At 48.7% G+C, this 20,428-nt stretch overlaps 1 protein-coding gene across 1 annotated transcript; it reads left to right on the top strand.

Annotated features, from left to right (window-relative positions):
* Positions 1 to 13,983: 13,983 nt before the first annotated feature.
* Ccdc86 (coiled-coil domain containing 86) lies at positions 13,984 to 19,578 on the top strand. Its single transcript, XM_051193961.1, has 4 exons — positions 13,984 to 14,729; positions 17,171 to 17,300; positions 19,039 to 19,113; positions 19,251 to 19,578. Exons 1-4 carry the CDS (start codon positions 14,017 to 14,019, stop codon positions 19,368 to 19,370), a joined length of 1,038 nt encoding a protein of 345 aa, XP_051049918.1. The 5' UTR covers positions 13,984 to 14,016; the 3' UTR covers positions 19,371 to 19,578.
* Positions 19,579 to 20,428: the final 850 nt, after the last annotated feature.

The following is a 20,428-nucleotide window of genomic DNA, read 5'->3' as shown; positions in this document are numbered from 1 at the left end:
AGTGATTTGAAAGCAACTTGCCACCCGCGTGAGAGACACACAGTTCACAGCAGCTGCATCTTTGGGGCTCGCTGTGCAACTTGTCACCAGATCCAAGGAAACATCTCCTCTCCCCAGTGGCTGTGAGCTGCTTTATAACTCAGGGAGGGCCCTCAGGAGTTCCCTAACTCCCTGAACTCCTTGTGTCTTCCCAAATCACAAGAGATTCCCACCTTCCTCTGGGTAGGAGCATTTAAGAAGAAACAACACAAGAATCTTGCCAAGGCCACCTATCAAAAGCCTGTCATACTCACACAGAAACAAAGCAGCAAAAGACCAGATGATTAGACTAGATCTACAGGATTACCTTTGCAAGCTGGAGGGGACTGGCCTTCAAACATCCCCACACTAAGCTTTTTACTTCAGGGCACTAGCGATCATTTATTGAGTTTTTCTCCATGCCAGACACCATTGTAAGTACTTTTGTAAGAAATTCTTATCAAAAAAGAAAGGAAGGAAGGAAGGAAGAGAGAAAGAAAGAAAGTCTGAGGAGATTCGGGCAGAGGGAGGTTAAGTCATTTCCTCATGGTCACATGGTTTAAATGAGACGTACACTTGGTCCCCAGTTGATGATGCTATTTGGAGAGGCAATGGAGATGCACAGCCTTGCTAGGGCAAGTACATCACTGGGGTGGGCTCTGAGAATACTCAATCTCCACCACCGCTAGTTCTCTTTCTGCTTCATGCTTCTGGGTAAAGATGTGAGCTCTCCGCTCCCTGCCCCTGCCACAGTGCTTGCAGCCATGCTCCCTTCCTTTCCTTGGTGGACGCTAATCCCTCTGGCATCATACACCAAAATAAAGTCTGTCTTCTCTCAGTTGTCCAGGTCAGTGTTTTGCCGTAACAACAGAAAACTAACTAATACACAGAAGAATGTGCTAGAACCAGGAATCCCACTTAGTCACAGGCTGGAGCCTGAACTCAAGTTCGTTCTGACATCTTACAGTCAGCATTTTTACAGTCTGGGAGAGTTCAGAAAGTCAGGAGCCTCATGAGGAACACGATTAAAAACACTAGACAAGCTGCAGGGAGAGGCCAGTCTTCCCTGGATCTGCCCACAAGTTAGACCGTCCCCTGGGCACATCTTTTATGAGTTGCATCACTCCTGCTGGTTCATGTATGTTGGAAGTAGCTGAGCAGGGCACTGACATCCTCTCTTGGTCCTCAAGGATGTTTGGGGAAAGGGTTGGGTTACAGGTAAAGATGGCATTCCTCGAGACGCACATGACGAAATCCACAGTGCCAGAAACAGGGTGTGGAGCCTCTTCTGACTGACTACCACCTCTGAAAGGGAAGTGAGCAGCTCCACAGGAAAGCTCTGGAGAGTGTAAATGTTAACATAAGAGGCTGAATGTGGTGGCACACACCTCTAATCCCAGACAGAGGCAGGCAGATAGATGTCTGTGAGTTTAAGGCCAGCCTGGTCTACATAGGGAGTTTTAGGCTAGCCAAGGCTATATAGTGAGACTCTGCCTCAAAAAAAAAAAAAAAAAAAAAAAAGAGCAAAAATCAGAAAGCATAAAATCACCAGGACTGGAGCCCCGAAGTCCTGGGAACATAGAAAGGGAATCCTCAATTCATCCTGAGATGGGGCAGAAGGCATACGTGAGAGCTAGATGTGTAAAATGAATCTGGGGGTGGGACTCCTGGAAAAGTGTACGGAGAAACTTGGCACAAAGGGAGCAGGAAGCAATTACAGCCTCCAGACACAGAAGACCCCACTACACAGAGGAGCAATTACAGCCTCCAGACACAGAAGACCCCATTACACAGAGGTGCGCACTCCAAGTTGGCAGGTAAGATATAAACCACCTAGTCAAAATCATCCTTGAAAGTACCTTAAATTGGAACCAGGAGGGATGACTCAGTCAGACTCCCAGCATCCCTGAAAAAGCCAAGGACAGAAGCACACATCTGTAACTCTATCTCTAGGGAGGCAGAAACCGAGAAGTCCCAGCTGTGCTGGAGTCACTAGCAAGGTTCAAAGAGAGAACATGTCTCAAAAGATAAGGTGGAAAGTGACAAAAAAAAAAGCCACACAAAGTCAATCTCTACCCTCTACATACATGTACACACACATGAATGCACACTCACATTCTGTCTTAGTTACTTTTCTATCCATATGATAAAAAAAATGCAAGGCGGCTTATAAAAGAAAGCGTGTGGGGAGGGCTTACAGTTTCAGAAGAGTGAGGCCATGGCCACCATGGTGGAGAGCATTGCAGCACAGCAGGAAGGCATGGTGCTGGAGCAGTGGCTGAGAACTCACACCTCATCTGCAAGCACAAGACAGAGAGAGCCTCAAAGCCTGCCCCCAGAGACACACCCCCTCCAACAAGGCCACACCTCCTACTCCTTCCCAAAGAGTTCCGCTAACTGGGGGCCAAGCCTTCAAACATATGAGGCCATGTGGAGGTCATCCTCATCAAACCACCACATGGATGTGCACACCGAGTCCCCAGTACACCCAGAGAGAGAGAGAGAGAGAGAGAGAGAGAGAGAGAGAGAGAGAGAGAGCGATGGGGAGAGACAGAGAGAGAATCCCTTACATTTCAAAATGTTTCAGCATGTAAAACCAAGCCACCTAAGAAAATAGCACGTCCCTCCATTTCCCACTAGACTCACTCTGTCAGCTTCTAGAGAAGAGGTGAGAAGAGGTGACTTGTTATTTATGTTACATTTCTTCCCCACCCCCAAGCCTTCAGCTGGTAGAAAGTCAGAAGGACAAGGCATGCCCAGTTGAACCTGACAGAGTTCAGGCCATCTATGGGACCTGCTGTGACTTGACGTGACCAGGCTGAAGTACAAGATAGGAATTGTCAGTGGTGAGGGGACATGGGAAACATGAGGGACCTTGGTAAGAGGTCCTTCTGGGATCTAGATTGCCTGGGGAGCCTTTTAGAGACAGAGCCTCACCCACAGACCCAAGCTCCCTTCTACAACTCCCATGTCTGGTAGCATATTTGGTTGTCACAACTAGTGTTGCTACTGGCATATTCAATTGAGGAATTTGGAGTCCTAGGGTTCAAGAGGAGAAGGGGGTGTTCAGGGCAGAGGCACCGAGTCAATTTGTCCTTCCAGCAAGAGATTTATTAACTCCAGCAGGCGGACATGCAACACAGCAAGGTGCAGGTCTGAAGCAGACAGTTTCTGGCCCTTGTGAAGAGGGATCAGAGAGGTGTTTTGCCATAGACAATGGGTCCAAGGTCATCTGATGTCACCAGCTACACTAAGAGACATTGTGTGTTCTTGTGTCTGGTTGGGAATACAGACATTTGTGTTTGTATACAACCTTGTATTCCTGGCTGTCCCACAGACATTTCTGCATAAAGGGCATCTAGAAGAACAATGGTCTGAGACCATGGTCACTTGTCCTATGTGTAACCTGTCTCCATTTAGAGCAGTGGTTCTCAACTTTCCTAACCCTGTGACCCTTCAATACAGCTCCTCGTATTGTGGTGACCTAACCATAAAATTATTTTCACTGCTACTTCATAACTGCAATTTTGCTACTGTTATGAGTCATAATGTAAATATTTTTGAAGCTAGAAGTTTGTCAGAGGGGTTGTGACCCACAAGTTGGGAAGCACTGCTTCTAATGGGTCTGGAGGGGCCCATTCTTGAGACACGGGGTAGAGGTGACTCGACAACTTGTGAAAGTTTAGAGAGGAGAAAGGGTACAGCTAGTGTTACCCAACTGAAGAGTCACAGTCTGTACCCCGGGTTCAGCCACCTGTCTGCCCTCAAGAAGTCATTGTTAATGTGTGCCTGAGTGTATGTACCAGTGTTGTGCACATGCAGGTGCTGTGTGAATTTCATGCACACCTTTAATCCTCAGCACTAGGGAGGCAGAGGCAGGAGGATCTTTGTGAGTTCGAGATTAGCCTGCTCTACAAGAGCTAGTTCAGAGCTCTACAACGTTAGTTCAGCCAGGAAAGGGCCCAGTACACATGAGAACAGATTTGAGTTTGATTTGTGCTGCTTCTCTGACCCTGAAGTTATTTCTAGTGTTCTGACACTAGGTGGCACTCTAAGTCCATGATTGCATTGATTATTCAGTAGCGTTAAAGCCATGTGAAACAGGCTAACAGGTGAGGCGTTGGCTTTTTTGTTTGTGAATGTAATATCCCTGTTACAGCTCATAAATTCCTTAGTCATCAATCTGGACTTGTCTGAGACATTCTTTGTGTTGTTGATGTTATCTCCAATTAAAAACATCCACCCATGAAATTCACACAGCAGGTGCACAAAATTCACAGATAATAAGAAGACAAGAGTACTGACCAGGGGCCTAGTGCTTGCCCAAGAAAGTGGTTACTCCCTCCTTGAAACTCTGTCCAGGAAGCAGAGGCCTTGACATCCCCAGGAGCTTGAAAGAAATTTAATCTCAGCTTCTTCCCCAAGCACTGGGTCTCTTTGCAATTTTACAAGAGCTCCAAGCTGCTTGGTCAAGTTTGAGGATCATCTAAGTATCTCAGAATCTTTAGTGACCACCTTCTAGAAACCGTGCAAACCTTACAGAACTCTTGGAAGAGATAGAAATTTGAAATGCCCTAGACTCGAAGAGAAGTTAGAGGGACACAGTAGGCAGAGAACGCAAAGGTTGGACCCTTGAGATGGCAGCTTCTTGTTCCCAGAGACACTGCAAAGAGAAATGGAGAAATGTTGGGAAGGCAAGGAGGCAGGTATCTAAACAGGAACAACAGGGGGAAAGGAAGGATGCAGGGGCCCTATACAAGACCCAAGTCAGCATCCCACTAACAGGCTTCCAGCCTTACACCTCTCCCATCCTGAAGGGATAAAGCTGTTATTGTCCTTTCTCAAGCGATTGATCTTCTGTCTCTCCAAGCCAGTCTACTCTTTTTTCATTCAATATGTTTGGGTCATGTTTTCCTCCTCTCCCAAAGTTCCCAGATCCTCCCTAACTCCCTACCCACCCAACTTTATGTTCCTCTCTCCCTCTCTAAAGAAAAGAAACAATTCCTTCCTAGAGGAAAAGGGGAAGTTCATAAAAACTCAGGAAGCTAAGGAGCTGGAGAAATGGCAAAGTGGTTAAAGGCCTCTTCCAGAGGATCTGGGTTTGATTCCCAGCACCCACATTATGGCTAATGACCATCTGTAACTTCAGGTTCGGGGAACCCAGCACCCTCTTCTGCCTCCCTGGGCACTGCACACACACAGTGCAGAGACTAACATGCCAAACACCCATACACATAAAATAAAAATAAATCTAAAAAAAGATGCAAATGCTAAGGAAGTTGATGGAACTTAAAGGCTCAAGAAGCATAGAAAATGACAAGACTCGCCAGGCCCCTTTCCCAGGCAATAGAACAGCGAGCAATAACTTGGGAGAAGGACTCTTCTGTGGTTTTGCCTCCCAAGTGGTCAGGGAACTCCAGGGATGCAGTTTTCATGAGTCAGCACCTTAGGCTGGTATGAACGTTTTGGTGATGCAAATACCTTTGAGTCACCCATGTCCCTAGAAGTAGATTCTCACTATGCTCCTGGAAGCAACCCTAATAAACTCACTGGTGTACCAAGCTGTGGCTTTGGGGTACTCTAGAGTTACAAGTTCCTGGGATGTGGTAACTTCTAATATGTGTCTAATTTAGTTGAGTGGGGAGAAGGGAGAGCCAGTGAGCATCCCTTTCTTTCCTCCCTTGGCTCTCACCCTGCTCTCCCCATTCACAAATCAGAGCTGATTTACTGGAGGATAATAGTAAGGCTCATTCTAAACATACTTTTCCTGGTTTGGGGTGTTGTGGTTGTGTTTTCTTCTATGCTGTTCTCTCTGTAATTTTCTTTTACAAAAGATGACTTAAAAAAAATATGTGCATGTATGTCTGTGTGGGGTTATATGCACATGCAAAGTCTTCTTTGGGGCCAGAAGAGGGCATCAGATCCCCAGAGCTGGAGTTACAGGCACTGGTGAGCCATGCAACATGGGTACTAGGAACAGATCTCAGGTCCTCTGCAGGAGCACTGTTTATTCTTAACCACTCAACCCTCTCCCCAGGCCCCTTTAGAAAACATTTTAAAGGCTAATAGATTCCCTCTTGGTAAATGGCTTTTGCATATCACATCTGAGAAGCTCACTGAGACCTGGGCTACCCACTGGTAAGTCCTGAGGCAGGCTGGACTGCTCACTGGTAAGTCCTGAGCCAAGCAGGCCACTGGTCCAAAACCTGTGAAGTACATTATGAAGTCTTCGCACAGAGGTGGCCACTGGGGCTAAAAAAGTCACTTTTCTGTGTAAGGGGATTATCTAGTTTAGGAAAATAAAAACACTAATGTCCCAAAGAAGATGGACACCAATTTCTTTTCTCCCGCTGGGTAAGGTTTGTGGATAGAAGCATGAGCCACATGAAATGACTTCTTGTAAACTCCACGGCCCTAGAAGATAGCAAACCTCAAGGATCACACAACACATGCCAGGGTCTTCTCTCCACAACCAGACTCAACATCTCAAGGTCAGCATCTCCACTGTCCACATGTGGTCTCTGCTTCCTGACAGAGTTTCCTGACAGAGGCAAAAGTTATCAGGATGCCCAGGAGCTAATGCCTTAAAATCTTTGGTATAGATCTGAAATCTACCAATATGAGTGTTTTCAATTTTTGTTTACCTTTTTCTTTTTTAAAGTTTAAGCCACGTATGGTAGCACGTGCCCATAATCACAGCAGTTAGGAGGGGCAGAAGGGTTGCTGTGAGCTTGAGCCCACCTTGGGCTCCATAGCAAGTTCCAAGCAAGTCTAGGCATTACAAGACTATCTTTTTTTAAAAGGGAAGGGGAGGAAAAGGAGGAAGAAGGAAGGAAGGAAGGAAGGAAGGAAGAAGTGGGCCAGGGTGTGGTGGCCCATGCCTTTAATTCCAGCACTTGGAAGGCAAAAGAAATCAGATCCCTGTGAATTTGTGGCCAGCCTGATCTACACAGAGGGACTCTGGAACTTGTCTTTGCCCACAATATTATTTTACATGGTCATAGCAGCTAGCACATGATGATTCTAGCAAGATGCTCTTAAAGGATTGTTTTAAGTTTTTCATGTTTATTTATTTACTGTGTATTTATATGTTCCTGGATGAATGTATGTGCATGCAATGTCTTTGTGGGGTTATATATGGGCATATATATTATGGCCAAGAATCAAGAAAGAGCTTGCAATCCAGTCAGCCTCTGATGAAGTCATATAGGGATGCATAGGTGACACCCCTGCCCATCACTTTTTTCCTAGGAAAAGGTGCCAACAAAAGGCCACATATGTACTCTCCATAACAGTCACAATTGTTGCTTAACAAAGCATCCCAAGACTTAGTGACGAAATGACTATGCTGAGTTTGGCAGGACAGATATAGAAAGGGAAAGAATATCTCTGTTTCATAATTTTGTAATTTCTTGGAACTCTGTTGGTCTCAGGCTCAAAGTTAGGAATGACCTGGTGAATAGGACATAGAATCATACAGAACCATCTCCACTCCCACCGGTAGACAACAAAAGGTGTTGGCAGCCTGGCTGGGCTACCAAAGACAGCTCCAGTCTCTCCACATAGGGTGGTTTGTACTTCTTCACAACATGTCGGCTGAGTTCTAAGAGCCAGCATCCAATGAGAGTCAGCATCCCATGAGAGCCAAGCAGAAGTACTCAGCAGCCCATGATCTAACCTCAGAAATATGTAACAACAACCCCATTGTGTTTCATTAGCTGGGGCTATCCTGGAGTTTGAAGGATGGAGGGACATAGATTCCAGCACCTGAGGGGTGTTCAGATCACATGATGGGAAGACACCACCCAGGCCAACTTTGGAAAACCCAGTCCTCAACACCTTTCTAAGAAAGTCTGCATAGACTATGGCTGCTCCTCCCCTGGGGCCACCCCCACTCAGTCTTACCTGTGAAAACCTAGTTTCTACCAGGATGAGAACCAGAAACTCTGGATGGTTGCAAGCCTGGGATTTAGTCCCTACCATCCAACTCATAACAGGCGTGGAGCCTCTATAAACATCAACTTGTGGCAGGTGAGCAGATTACCCCAGGAGCCTCCACTCTCCTTCTCGAATTTGATCTCTCTCACAAGGATATGGCAGCAATGTTCTCTGGTATTATACTGGGTATACACTCAATGTTCTGGAAATTAGTGGACCATATCCAGATTGGTGTCACAGAGCAACTGGTCCTAAAGCTGGGGGACTGCCTCAGTTTCCAGTTTAACAGTCCCTCCTGCTCTGCTCAAACCTGAACTTCAGATGATCCGATTCTGTGAGCCTTTTGCCTTCCGGATACAGCTGCAGCTTTCTTGTCTCCTTTGTGTCTCGGATGCTGACCTTACAGATGGTCCTTTTGAAGACCTCTCCTCCTTTGGAACCCCTCTCCTGGGATCCCAGTGCAGCATGCCCCTCAGGTGGCTCTGATAGGGAGATGCCTGCCCTGCAGAGCTGCCAATGCTGGCTAGAAGTTGACCTGGTGCTGGGCAGAGGACTCTGCTCAGTGACTTGAAGGCACAATGGGATGTGTACAGGGGGAATCTGGTCACTTCTCCCACATGTTCAGTTCTTGGCTCTTAGAAGTGATGCTGACCCTAACCCCACCCCCCAAACTTGTTTTTAACTAATTAAACTTTAATGCTTTTACTTAACAAAAGAAAAAGAAAGTCTGTCTGAATCTTGCAGAGTCATTTTTAAAGCAGAGAGTTAAAACCACATGGCAGAAAATGATAACATCTGGGTGTTATGTTGAGAAGGACAGAACGGATTAATCTGTCCTTATCTCTATAGGAAGCATGCTTTAATTTAATTCATTTATTTTTCAATACCCAAGCTGACCTCCACCTCCTGGTCCTCCAGCTCTTATGCACCAGCCCCCACCCCCACTTCCCAAGTGCTGGGATTGAAGGCAGGCACCACCATCTTCCAACTCCATCTTCCAGCTGAAGTGCACTCCTAAATACCTGTGACTTCTGGCTTATTTACAAAGCACAGAGTCAGCCCAGGCTAGAATGGGAACTTGTTTGATCAAGTGCCCGAGGCACAAAGGCAGAGGGGTGTGGGTGAAATCACAAGTGTTTTAGAAGCAGAGTTCCTGATTCAATCCCTCACTGGACCACTGGCCAGGTTCTACCTCTGCACCTCTGAAAAACTGAGCTTACCCCAAGAATCAGACAAGACCTGCAAGCACCACCCTTATGTGCTAGCTCCAGACATAATCTTGATATCTTAAACTACTGATGAAACTGGGACACTTCTATGACTTTCTAATCTACCGCAATAAAATGCATTTTAATCAGTATTGCTGACGTTAGTGGCATGCCTTTCAATCTGCGGACAGATGGTGTCTGTAGAGGAAACAATCTGTCCGTTTCTATGACACTCCTTTGGTAGAGAGAGTTGGAGCGTCTGAGATGCAGACTTATGATCACAGGGCACATAGTCAATCAGTTCTTGATGGGTAAGTCAATGACAGGATGATGGTGAATTCTGGCGCTGCCCTGTGATCCTGGGAGTTCCATGGGCAGTCCTGTACCTAGGGTAGGCTAAAACATTTGGAGAAAGACCCACCTGAGGCTGAATGCACCATCTGAGTGAGATCTGGGCTGGTTTGAGCTACTGCAATGCGAGTGGGTATAGAGAAGAGAAATTCCCATCACTAAGTCAGGGACTAATTTAATTGGTGGGTCATCTGGGGTTCAGGGAAGGGGACCTCATACTTTGTTCTGGAATATTTTTTCTTAGTCACCCATTCTGTGTCTCCAAGGGCTGGAGGTATAGCTCAGTATAGCAATCCTTGCTTAGCATGTGTGAAACCCTGGGTTCCATTCCCAGTATCACAAAAGGACAGCATCTCCAGAGGTTGCCATGGAGATGAGGCCACCGTACCAACTGAGAAGGACAACCACCACTGAACTGGAAATCACACTGTGGCCAAAAAAAAAAAAAAAAAGGAACTGTCAAGAAGCCAGATGTGGAGGAAATGAGAAAGCTAGCTAGTAAACAGGGAGGAAGAGGAGGGAAATGACTTATTCTGAAACTCTGTCACTGGCTAGATCTTGGGAACTGAGAGTCTGAGTGCAACACTCAGACATGTTTGCCTGTCTTTCGGATGAGCTCTCCTTTTATATTCAAGCCATTCAAGCCATTATATTCATCCCATTCAAGGCCAGCCCCAAGCAGTTCTGGTGGCGGCTCCCAGCTAGGCGATGGAGCCAGATCTCAGGTTGAGGAGTCTGAGTTAAAGTCACATTTGAGTGACGTTCAGGAAGCCTCCTGGACTCTCTGAGATGCCATTGCCTGTTCATTAGGGAAACTCATTCCTGCACAGACAACGTCAGGGCTTTAAAATTTATGTTTTCCAGGGAATCTCCTAAAGTGATATAAATTCCACCAAGGCAGGAACCATGACTACCCATTAACCTGATGTTTTTCTAGTATCAGGCACTGGGGAAATAACTAGTTCTTGGTGAATAATGGGATGATGGTGAACTCAGCATCTGCACAGTGTGGAAGACAAAAAAGGTGGGCTCTTCAGGTTTTGTTCATCCCTTTCTTTAGGATATTCATTGGTCCTCAGGGTGTAGGCTGTGGACCACCAGCAAGAACACTGCCAGCACCATTGCCACCAGCACCTGAGAATTTGCTACAAAGCCAAAACCACAGCCCATCCCAAGCATACTGAATCCTAACATTTGGGCTTGGACACACCTTGCATTTGACTAATTCTCCCTGACGCTGGAGAAACATTGTTGTTAGATACACTAGGAAGCGGATGGGATGGGATGAAATGCCACCTTCTGAGGGTCCCTACTTCCACCTGCTCAGGTGTCATTGCTAGCCCCTCCTCTGACCTGCTCAGTGCAGGAAGCTTGCTGTGAAGTCTACAAGGGGACTGAGGAGAAAGAAACTAGCTCCACCCACCCACCCACATACAAGCATCCCCACCCTCTGCCAACCAGGGGATGGGTGCAGTGCCCTTCCTCTTTCAGCACAACCTGCAGAGGCTTCCAGAAGATCTACAGATAACTCTACCCACTCTCCTCCACCCTCAGCAGCAGGTACCAGGAGTTTTGCGGGTGGCCCTTTCTTTTCCCAGCAGCTTGCCAGAACCCTGTGAGTGTCCTGCAGGCACAGCTGACTGACCCTCTCCTCCCACTCCCGCCCTCCTCCCCATCTCATGATGAGCACTTTCAATAAGAGCTGGGCCCTTCCTGCTCCATATACTCTATGGAACCAATTCATACTATATACCTGAAAGCAGCTGTTCACATCTGCCAAAAAGGAGGGGGATCAAGGGTTAATGAGGAGCTAGACCCTGAAGTCTATACTAGCCAGGCTGACACCTGTAGCAAGCACTCGGAGGAGGATGAGATAGTGGACTGCCATGAGTTCCAGGCCAACCAAGATGGCTTGGGGAGAGGGTGAAAAGGTGGACAGGGGAAATGGGGAGGGGAAGGGAAGGAGAGGAGATGGGAGGGGAGGGGAGGAAATCTTACAGTATCTGAAATAAAACCGGGAGACAGCTCCAGCCACACCACAGAGGGGTTCTACTGGAGGTGCACACTGTGACTTACTGCCAGGGAGAACGTGAGGGCAGGGTGCAGGCCATGCTGCTGGGAGCTATGGAGTAGAGAGATGATAAATCCACAGTGCTGACTGCCCTCGGTTCCAAGGGAGGTGGGGAGGGAGGCCTCTGGAGAACTGGGGGACAGTTGGACAGGAGATTTCAGTCTGACTAAAAGATGATTCTAGAAAAGCTATAGGGAATGTGTCTTTGGATGTGTAAGCGACCCGAGTAGCAGAGAGAGGAATCTGCTCCCGGGTTTTTATTTGCAAAACCCTATTTACTCTGCACAACCACTCCAGAAAGCAGGTGTGCTGATCTTGTGCCTCTCATTTTATTAATAAAGAAGCAGAGGCACAGAGAGGCTTGGACACTGGCAAAGACCAGGAAGCAAATAGGCGGTAGAGGTGGGAGTCACACCTGGTCTGTCTGACTTGGGAAGCCTCGACTCTTCATAGTTAGTCTCCCTGTTCTCCAGAAGGTAACCAGGGCACAGAAAGGATTAGGCACTTGGCCAAAGCCAGGCAGTGAGCGACAGACACTGTGAGCCAGGATTAGTCACAGAGCTGGAAGGTTTAGCTGCCTGGCAACTGCCTCTCCTGCAGACATTCCTGTTCCTGACTGCCCCTGGCCTATGCACTGGAGGGGCATGTCATACATGCCATGAGGTGCTGACTGCGCATACCTGGCTTATTTATGTAACCTGAGATCTGCTGACTGAAGGAAACCAGTGACCACAGATGGACCCATGATAGGATGGATCAGACACTCTCCTAGGCTTCATCATTCACCCAATCAGGGCAGCACAGTTGAGATTTTTAAATCCCCATCACTAACGAAACACTTGCTGCCTAACAAGGGTCTCCTGGTTCTCATTTAGTACCCTGGAGTACCAAGCCAGGAAGATGATTGTCAATCCTTGTACAATAGCCTGTATTGACCAATGCACACGTAGTGGTGAACAAGTGTACACATGTGCACATACACACACACATACAAACACACACACACACACACACGCACATGTGATGTATACAGGCAGGAACACACAGCATATGCATGCTTGAACCAAGAAAATTTGAAAGACAAGCCCAGACAGACATCCACAAAGAAACACACAGACCTTCATTAGACCCCTGCATCTCACTGTTCTGCCAGGAGATTCAAGGTGCAGGAAATCTTTGATGAGGCAACAGGGTAACAGGTGCCAACTCTAGAGATGAAGATTTATATGTAAATAGTCTGTTTCAAAGTGTTCCCCCACCCCCACCCCAGAAGCAACCATAAATGAATGGGAAAGTGAACCACTGAGAAGCCTGAGGACATGTAAACTATTAGGTTACCTTCACAAAAGCCTGGGGCTAAATCCTGCTCAGGTCTCTGGGAAATAGAAACCCCTTCCTATCCTGGGGCTTGATTCGTGAAAGTAAGGGAGAAAGCAACTACTTTACAAATTTTAGGAGCCTCCCCTGACCCCTGCATACAACGACAATGGCAGGCTGGGCTCAAGTGGAACCTTGCATACATGTCAGGGACACACCCAAAGTCCTCTATTCAAAGGCCATCTCTCACACACACTACCCGGGCAGGGACACAAACTTAGCCAAGTTATTTTAAGTAGTCCGGGGATGTGATCTAATCAACATTTGCAAGTGATCCTTCCAGAAAGAAGTAAGAGTCAGGAAGTAGGGTGAGCTGAGGCAGCCTGCAGCAGGAACGGAAGCATACAAGCTCCTCCAGAGTCCCAGACAACCCACGATGTGGTTCTGGGTATCGCACCATTCCAGCAGGGGCAGGAATTTAAGTGATTAAACAGAACCTACCCGTTTGAGAATTGAGGGGCTGGAAGAGCTGGGCGAGTTGGTGCCTGAACTACAACTCCCTAAAGTTGTCGTTGGATCAGAAACCTGAAAGCTCTGAGCCCATAGACTGTCCCTCGGAGAGGGACCAAGGAGGCAGGAACTGACCAGGGAGGTGGCAAAGGCGGGAACGCTTCCCACTCAAGGGAGCCCCAGTGCATCCTCCTTTGTAACACAACGCAAAGCCCGAGGCCGGAGGAAGCGCCACGTTTGCAGGCCCAGTCGTCTGAGAGTTAACAGGATCATTTGACCCTGCCTATGAACTCTCTCGGCCTTTTTGCCAACCTCTCCTCTCAGACAAGAAATGTACCCCTACTTCTCTAGCACCTAGAAAAAGCATTTTTTAAAAAACCTAGCAACCAGAGTCATTAAACGCTACACGCTGTGCTCACACACCATACACATGCTTCTACTAAGCCCAACTCCCTAAGGGCAGGGAGCCCAGCTTCTGCAAATGCCATCACTAGCACCGCCTCCTTCCATAAATGAGCTTCCTGCCCGGGACGGAAGTGGGTGCGTCTGACGTCATAATAAGGCGCCGGCGGTTCCGAAAGCGACGGACGCTACACGTGAGCCATGGATACGCCGTTGAGGCGCAGCCGGCGGCTTGAAGGCCTAAATCCTCTGTCTCCAGAGACTGTTCCTGACCCCGCAGTTTCCCGAGCGAGACGGGCCCTTGTCGAGTTTGAGTCCAGCCCAGAAGAAACAAGCGAGCCCAAGTCTTCGACAGTGCAGCCGCTAGGCCTTCGGTCTCCCCAGCCTCAGCCGGAGGCAAATTCCGGATCACCGTGTCTGAAACAGGATGCTGGCTTTGGATCTCCCCAAAGGCAACCAGAGCCTGACTCCGGGTCCCTCCAACCTCAGCAAGATCTGGGCCTGGAGTCACCTACAGGACAGACAGGATCGAGTCCGGAATGCCCCCAACAAGAGAAGTCATGCAAATCTTTGCCCACACAAGGAGAACTGGACTCAGAGGTGGTACACACTAAGGACTCGATCCCAGGATCCCCAGAGCCTTGCCCCGGCCAGCAAGCACTGGGTCCCGAGCCCTCCCGGCCAGTACAGGAGCTGACATCCCAGACACCCATCTTCCCAGAGCGCCGGCAGGAACCAAACAGGCTACCTCGGGCTGGCAAGACGGTGACAGGAGGCCTCGACATGAAGAAACGAGTTATACCTTCTCCCCAGGCCCCGGCGCCCAAGAAATTGAAGGAGAAGGAGGAGCTTCCAGTAATCCCTAAGGGGAAGCCCAAATCCGGGCGCGTGTGGAAAGACCGCTCCAAGAAGAGGTAGAGTGGGGGGGGGGGGTAGCATGCGCGATGGTAGGGTTCTCCGTGTGTTTGGACCCTGCCTTCGCCAGAATGCAATCCTAGGGTTGGAAAAGAGCTTACTCGAGTTAACAAACATGATCATAATCAGAATGTCAAAATTCCTTGAGGTTGGGGAGGGAGACCCTCAAGGGTCGTGTCTCTAATGTTGTCTGCCCTCGAGCTGGGTTCTTTTGAACTTCCCTTCCATCTTTTTTATTTTGAGACAGGGTCTCGTTATGTAGCACTAGCTATACTGGAATTAACAGAGATCTGCCTCTAGTGCTGGGATTAAAGTCGTGTGCCCCCACACCTGGCCCTTTGATCCTCTTTGTCAGGGCATCGTAAATGCTCAGTTCATATCTTTGGGTGAAGGAATGAAGAGGTTCGTGAAAGAGGCATCATTAGGGAACAGCAGGGAAGAAAAAGTGGGGTTCAGTTGAAATTCCCGCTGTGGGGAAGGTGAAGTAGGGTTCGGTGGACATTTCTGCCAGAGGCAAGAATTCATAACAGGGTGTTTTTAAGAAAATGACATTGATGGAGGGTGGACTGAGCCAGGCTTTGCACAGGCTCTACACAGATATCATTTTGTTATATTCTAAAACCCTAGGCACTGGGTATTGCTCACCCTCCATGAACACCCCATTAAACAGAAGCAAGTAAAGTTTAAAGAGAAAGGCACCAATCAGAAACTTTGAAGCAGCCCCTTTTCCCTGTGTTAGCAAGTCACAGTAGCCAGGCCACTGATGGCTTCCCAGATTCAGCCTGGAAGGAGGTGATTGAGTTAGCCTAGTTCAGTGTAGAGCTTTGGGCTCTGCACTTACCCTCTGATGGTGAGGGTGGGTTTACTGTGTATGAAGGGACTGTGATATGCTGAGTGGGAAGAAAAGAATCAGCAGAGCTGGGAAGTAAGCCTGGAACACTCCACCAGTAAGGGATTGGAGGGTACTTTAGTCCAGACCTCCCAAGCTGTTGCCCTCTACACTCTGTTATCTGCACACAGGAGGGTGCAATGGCTGAAAAGCTTCCTTGTGCAGGATCACACAGGCAGTGGGTGATGGGCTCAAGCCCAGGCATCCAGGCCTGTCTTCCTTCTCCAGTAACTGGTGCTGTCCATCACCACCGCCTCAGTACTGTAGTGAGTACACCAGCCATGTGTGACTATTTACATTAACTTAAAGATCCTATCCTGTGCATACTGATTTCCTTTCAGGACAGATGAGATGGGGACCATTTCCACGATGTGACATTCTCTTGGTACTGCTGCTTTAAAAAGACATAACGTCATGTCTTGTGGCTCTACTCCTCCAGTCTTCCTCCAGTCTTCCATCATCTTGTCCCTTCTGGATTCTCAAATCTCAGTTTTTAACACACATACCCACTGCTCTGTTCTCAGGGAGTGGGTTCTTGAGCAAGCCTCTCTGGACCTGGCAGGGGAGGGAGCCAAGTTCCAGACTGAGTGTCAGACTCCTAGGAAGGAACAGACTTCTCAGAAAATTAGTGTTGACCTTCACCTGGTCAGGAACAGACTACCCAGCATGCACCCAGACTTTCAGAGACAGGCTTGCGTCAAGGTACCCTACTAACAGACAGATAAATGGGAACATCTGCAGGAGTCAAAGGAAGAGAGGACACTGTGAAAGGGTCTGCCGAGGAGCCTTGGAGTTCCAGGGAAAAGAACAGGCCCGTGGGACACCCAGCAGGCTTGGCAGATGATGGAGGAGAAACCAGATGTGGAGGCTTGTCTTCATTTTGTTTTTACTTTTTATCATAGAGCAATTGAAGTGTACAGAAACGGGAAGAACTGACTTTTATGAGTCACACCACCAGTTTCAACAGTTCTCAGCATTTCCTGGCCCAGCTTCATTGCCCTGCACTTTACCCTCCTAGAATGTCTTAAGCACACCCTCATACATTCCTACAAAAGTCATCTCCATTCTTCCATGGCTCCTAAGAACATTTGACTCTCCAGAAAAGCCAAGCTTTTCAGAAGTCCCCTAATTCCACTCCTCCATCTTCACCACCCCACCCCAAGGAAAGAATCAGAATTGTTACAGAAAAGCCCCCTTGTTCTTGCTGTTTGGAAGTACAGCCACACCTCTGTAGGGAGCAAGCATCTCTAGAGGCATCCAGTCACAGGTTGCCATGAGGTTTGGTGGCAACAAAACCTCACAGCTGAGGTCATATGGGTATACAGAAAGGTTCAAGGTCCACTTGGAGTCTTGGTTTGTTCCTCTAGAAGTGGAAAGCACAAGCCCACCTCAGAGTTAGAGCCACATGCTTAGCGGTGTGTTCCATCCTAAGTTCTTATAGAAAGCTGAGTAGCAGGCAAGCAGGAGAGGAGGAAGCAGACCCAGAGCCCAGTGAGAGCAGAGTGTGAAGGCTGCATCACAGAGATCCCTAAGTACCCCTTTCCTTCCAAGGTTCTCCCAGATGGTTCAGGACAAGCCCCTGCGTACCTCTTGGCAGCGGAAAATGAAGGAGCGGCAGGAGAAGAAGCTGGCCAAGGACTTCGCCCGCCACCTAGAGGAGGAGAAACAGAGGCGCCGGCAGGTAACAGGACATCTGGCCAAGTCTGGATCACAGAGGCTAAATACATGAGTGCTGCAACAGACGTGGCGGCGGGAGTATGACTTAGAGCCCTGAGCATGAGGGCCCTGGGGGAAGAAGAGCAGTCTAGAACCATGGTAGGATTTCCACTCTATCATCCAGCTAAACCTCTGGCTCAAGGCCATGCAGGAGACCTGGAAGTAGAACGAGGAACCCAAGATGAAGGCCAGCAAGCCACCTTGGTAGCAGGAGTATTCATTGTGGTGAAGTCAACCTGCTTACAAGGGGAAAGCTTGTCTCAAATATGCTGCTGTCATTCTAGAGGAGACTCCTATACACCAACCTATGGGTGGTCCCTGCTTCGCTGGCTCCCATCCGTAACTAAAAAATGTCCTTGTTAAAGGTTCTTGCCTGTGAGCTAGGGACATAGCTTAGTGGTAGAGGGCTTGGCTGACATGCACAAGGCCTTGGGTTCCAGCACCACAGAGGCTTATTTCCAGCACCTTCAGCCTCCTGGAAGCCTTGGGAAGAGCCCCAGTGCCACTCCAACAGGCAGTACTGAAAAAGCAAGGTCATTGGTCAGCAGCACTGTCCCCAGCACCAAGTTCAGACGCCACTGCTAGTCTGAAGAGCCCAAGGTGTAGAAGGAACGCTGGTCCAGTGTCAAACAATTTGTCTCAGATCTATGGCCACTGAAAAGAGATGGGCTGGCCACTAAAGCATCTCCACCTTACTTTGAGTCACTCCAGATCTGTTACTGAGGCCTCATCGCTTTTCCTGTACAGCCTTGGTTGCCTCTTGGGCAAAACAGTTATCTTATGAGCAACTGGAGAGGTACATCCTCCCAGCTCTCCTCCTAATACATAGGAGCAAAGGTCACTTCCTCCCGGAGGGCCCAGACTACCCCAATAAATGACTCAAAGTTGTCAAAGCCACAAAAGACCCTGACCACATAGTATTTAGTTTTGGAGCCACCATCCCTGTCCTAGTCCTGCTGGTACAGTAGAGTAGCAGCATGGCTGGGAAGCCCTGGACTTCCCACCCCAGAACAGGCTCTGAGTGTTCCGGAGACCTGGTACTATCCCAAGCCTTGCTCACACACTTATTTCTCAGTCTGGTGAGATGATAGTTCCTGTGGTCAGCCTTACTGTAGAGGTGAGGAAGTAGAGGCGAAGACTTGGCCACAGTAACCTAATTAGAAAGGAGCAGATTGAAAACTCAAGCTGGACCAGGTTCCTCCAGAGCCTTTTGACAGCTCATCCTGCCCAACCCTATCTGAGACCAGGTGCAGAGCCCAGCTGTATCCTGGCTTTGCATTCTCATTCCAGTGCACCTGAGCCTGGGCAGAAGGAAACCTGGAAGCATGAAGGAGGGAACCAGCCTAGCCCTCTCCCTGGCAGCTAGTGCATGGGATAGTACAAGGGGCCCTTCTGCCTGCATGTCACTTCTGGGTGGGAAGACACCCACATCTTTGTAGGCCCCTGCCCTCAGACATCTGTTTACCCACCTTTCTAATTTGGAGCCAGGTTCTCTTGCCACAGGGGGCCTCAGATCCAGGTCTACAGCATAGGCATTGGACCCCATTGGTCTTCCCCAAAAATGCCTGGGCCTCCGCCCCTCCCCACTAGGAACAACCTGAAAGTTCAAGGAAGCTTCTGGTTGTGCCAGTTCTCACCAGGGTCTTGAGATACTAGCATCGCCCCACCCCCAACTCCTAGCCTGAGATCCCCATGTGTTTCAGGAGAAGAAAGAGCGCCGGGCTGAGAATCTGAAACGCCGCCTAGAGAATGAGCGAAAGGCTGAGATTGTCCAAGTGGTGAGTAAACCTGTGCAAGACATGCAGACTGTGGCCGGGTGAAAGAGGCCTTACAGGGTGCACTGTGCAGTCGTGGCCCCTACGACAGATGGAGGGTCCTCAGCCACACTGACATCTCCTATTCTCCCCTTCCCCAGATCCGAAACCCTGCCAAGCTCAAGAAGGCGAAGAAGCACCAGCTGCGCTCCATTGAGAAGAGAGACACCCTGGCCTTGCTCCAGAAGCAGCCGCCTCAGAGACCTTTAGCCAAGGTCTGAGCTCAGTACAGCCCAGAACCTCCACAAGCCATCTCTCAGACCACCGTCAGACATCTCTCCTGGGGCCAGCACACCAACTCTGTAGCTTTAAGACAGGAACAGTAGCACAGAGGGAACCCAGGACCTCACAGGATCTCCTTTCAGATCTTTGCCAAAGTGCCTTAGGGAAGCGGTGGTGCACACCTTTAATCCCAGCACTGGGGGGGGGGGGGGGGCAGAAACTCTCAGATCTCTGAGTTCGAAACCAACCTGGTCTACAGAGAGTTCCAGGACAGCTAGGGCTACACAGAAGCCCTGTCTCCAACAATAACAACAACAAAAAGATCTTGATCTGTGAGTTCCTATTCCCCGGCAAGCTGTAACTAACTCCCTGTCTCAGGGTCCTGGGTCTAGCCCACACCTGGAGGCCTGATGTCCTCTGCTGACTGAAACCAGCCCCTCCCTGTAAAGTGGAGAGGTTGCAGAATTGGGTTCCTGTCTAGTACCCTTTCCCACACTGGATTGTAGAAGTCTTAAGACTTGAGTCTGCCCACCTGGTCTTCCACAGAATTTTTTATTGATGTCTACACAAGTACAGTCTAGGCTTCCAAAAAGACACAAGTCTCTGCCCCATTGGACTTTCATTCTTACAATAAACAGTTAAAATGCATGGTATGACAGGTATGTGCTCTGAGTAAAGCAGGAGGGAGTGTAGAGTGACATTTTACTATCCAGTATGAGGAGCACCTGCCATGCTTGAGGCCTGCTTGACCCTGAGAACTGACAACCAGCCTGGCCTTAAGTGGTTCAGGAGATGCTGGGAATGTCTCATCTCTGCTCTTCATATCCAGTTACTGACATCAACTCCCCTTCCCCTGAAATGTACAGATGAGTCACAGCTGTCCTGCAGTCCATCCATGGTGGGGAAGACATTAGATGTGTGTGGTGGGAGGTTCATGGCTGATGAAAGGTGTCCTACCTGTTCGTTGAAAGTGACAGCTGTCAGGCCCTGTCCTCTGAGGCAGCTGTAATTCTGAGGGTAGTTGGAAGATGTTCTCTCTGGATAGACTTGAACCTGA

Source organism: Phodopus roborovskii, unplaced genomic scaffold (assembly GCF_943737965.1).
Source record: "Phodopus roborovskii unplaced genomic scaffold, PHOROB, whole genome shotgun sequence".
Classification (NCBI taxonomy): domain Eukaryota; kingdom Metazoa; phylum Chordata; class Mammalia; order Rodentia; family Cricetidae; genus Phodopus; species Phodopus roborovskii.
This window is presented reverse-complemented; position numbering and strand designations above follow the sequence as displayed.

What these genes read in the sequence shown, in the direction of transcription:
- Ccdc86 (XM_051193961.1), top strand. Translation starts at nt 14,017, where the DNA reads ATGGATACGCCGTTGAGGCGCAGCCGGCGGCTTGAAGGCCTAAATCCT. An exon ending in AAAGACCGCTCCAAGAAGAG is followed by an intron (nt 14,730 to 17,170) that starts GTAGAGTGGGGG and finishes TTTCCTTCCAAG; the next exon opens with GTTCTCCCAGATGGTTCAGG. An exon ending in AGGCTGAGATTGTCCAAGTG is followed by an intron (nt 19,114 to 19,250) that starts GTGAGTAAACCT and finishes CCCCTTCCCCAG; the next exon opens with ATCCGAAACCCTGCCAAGCT.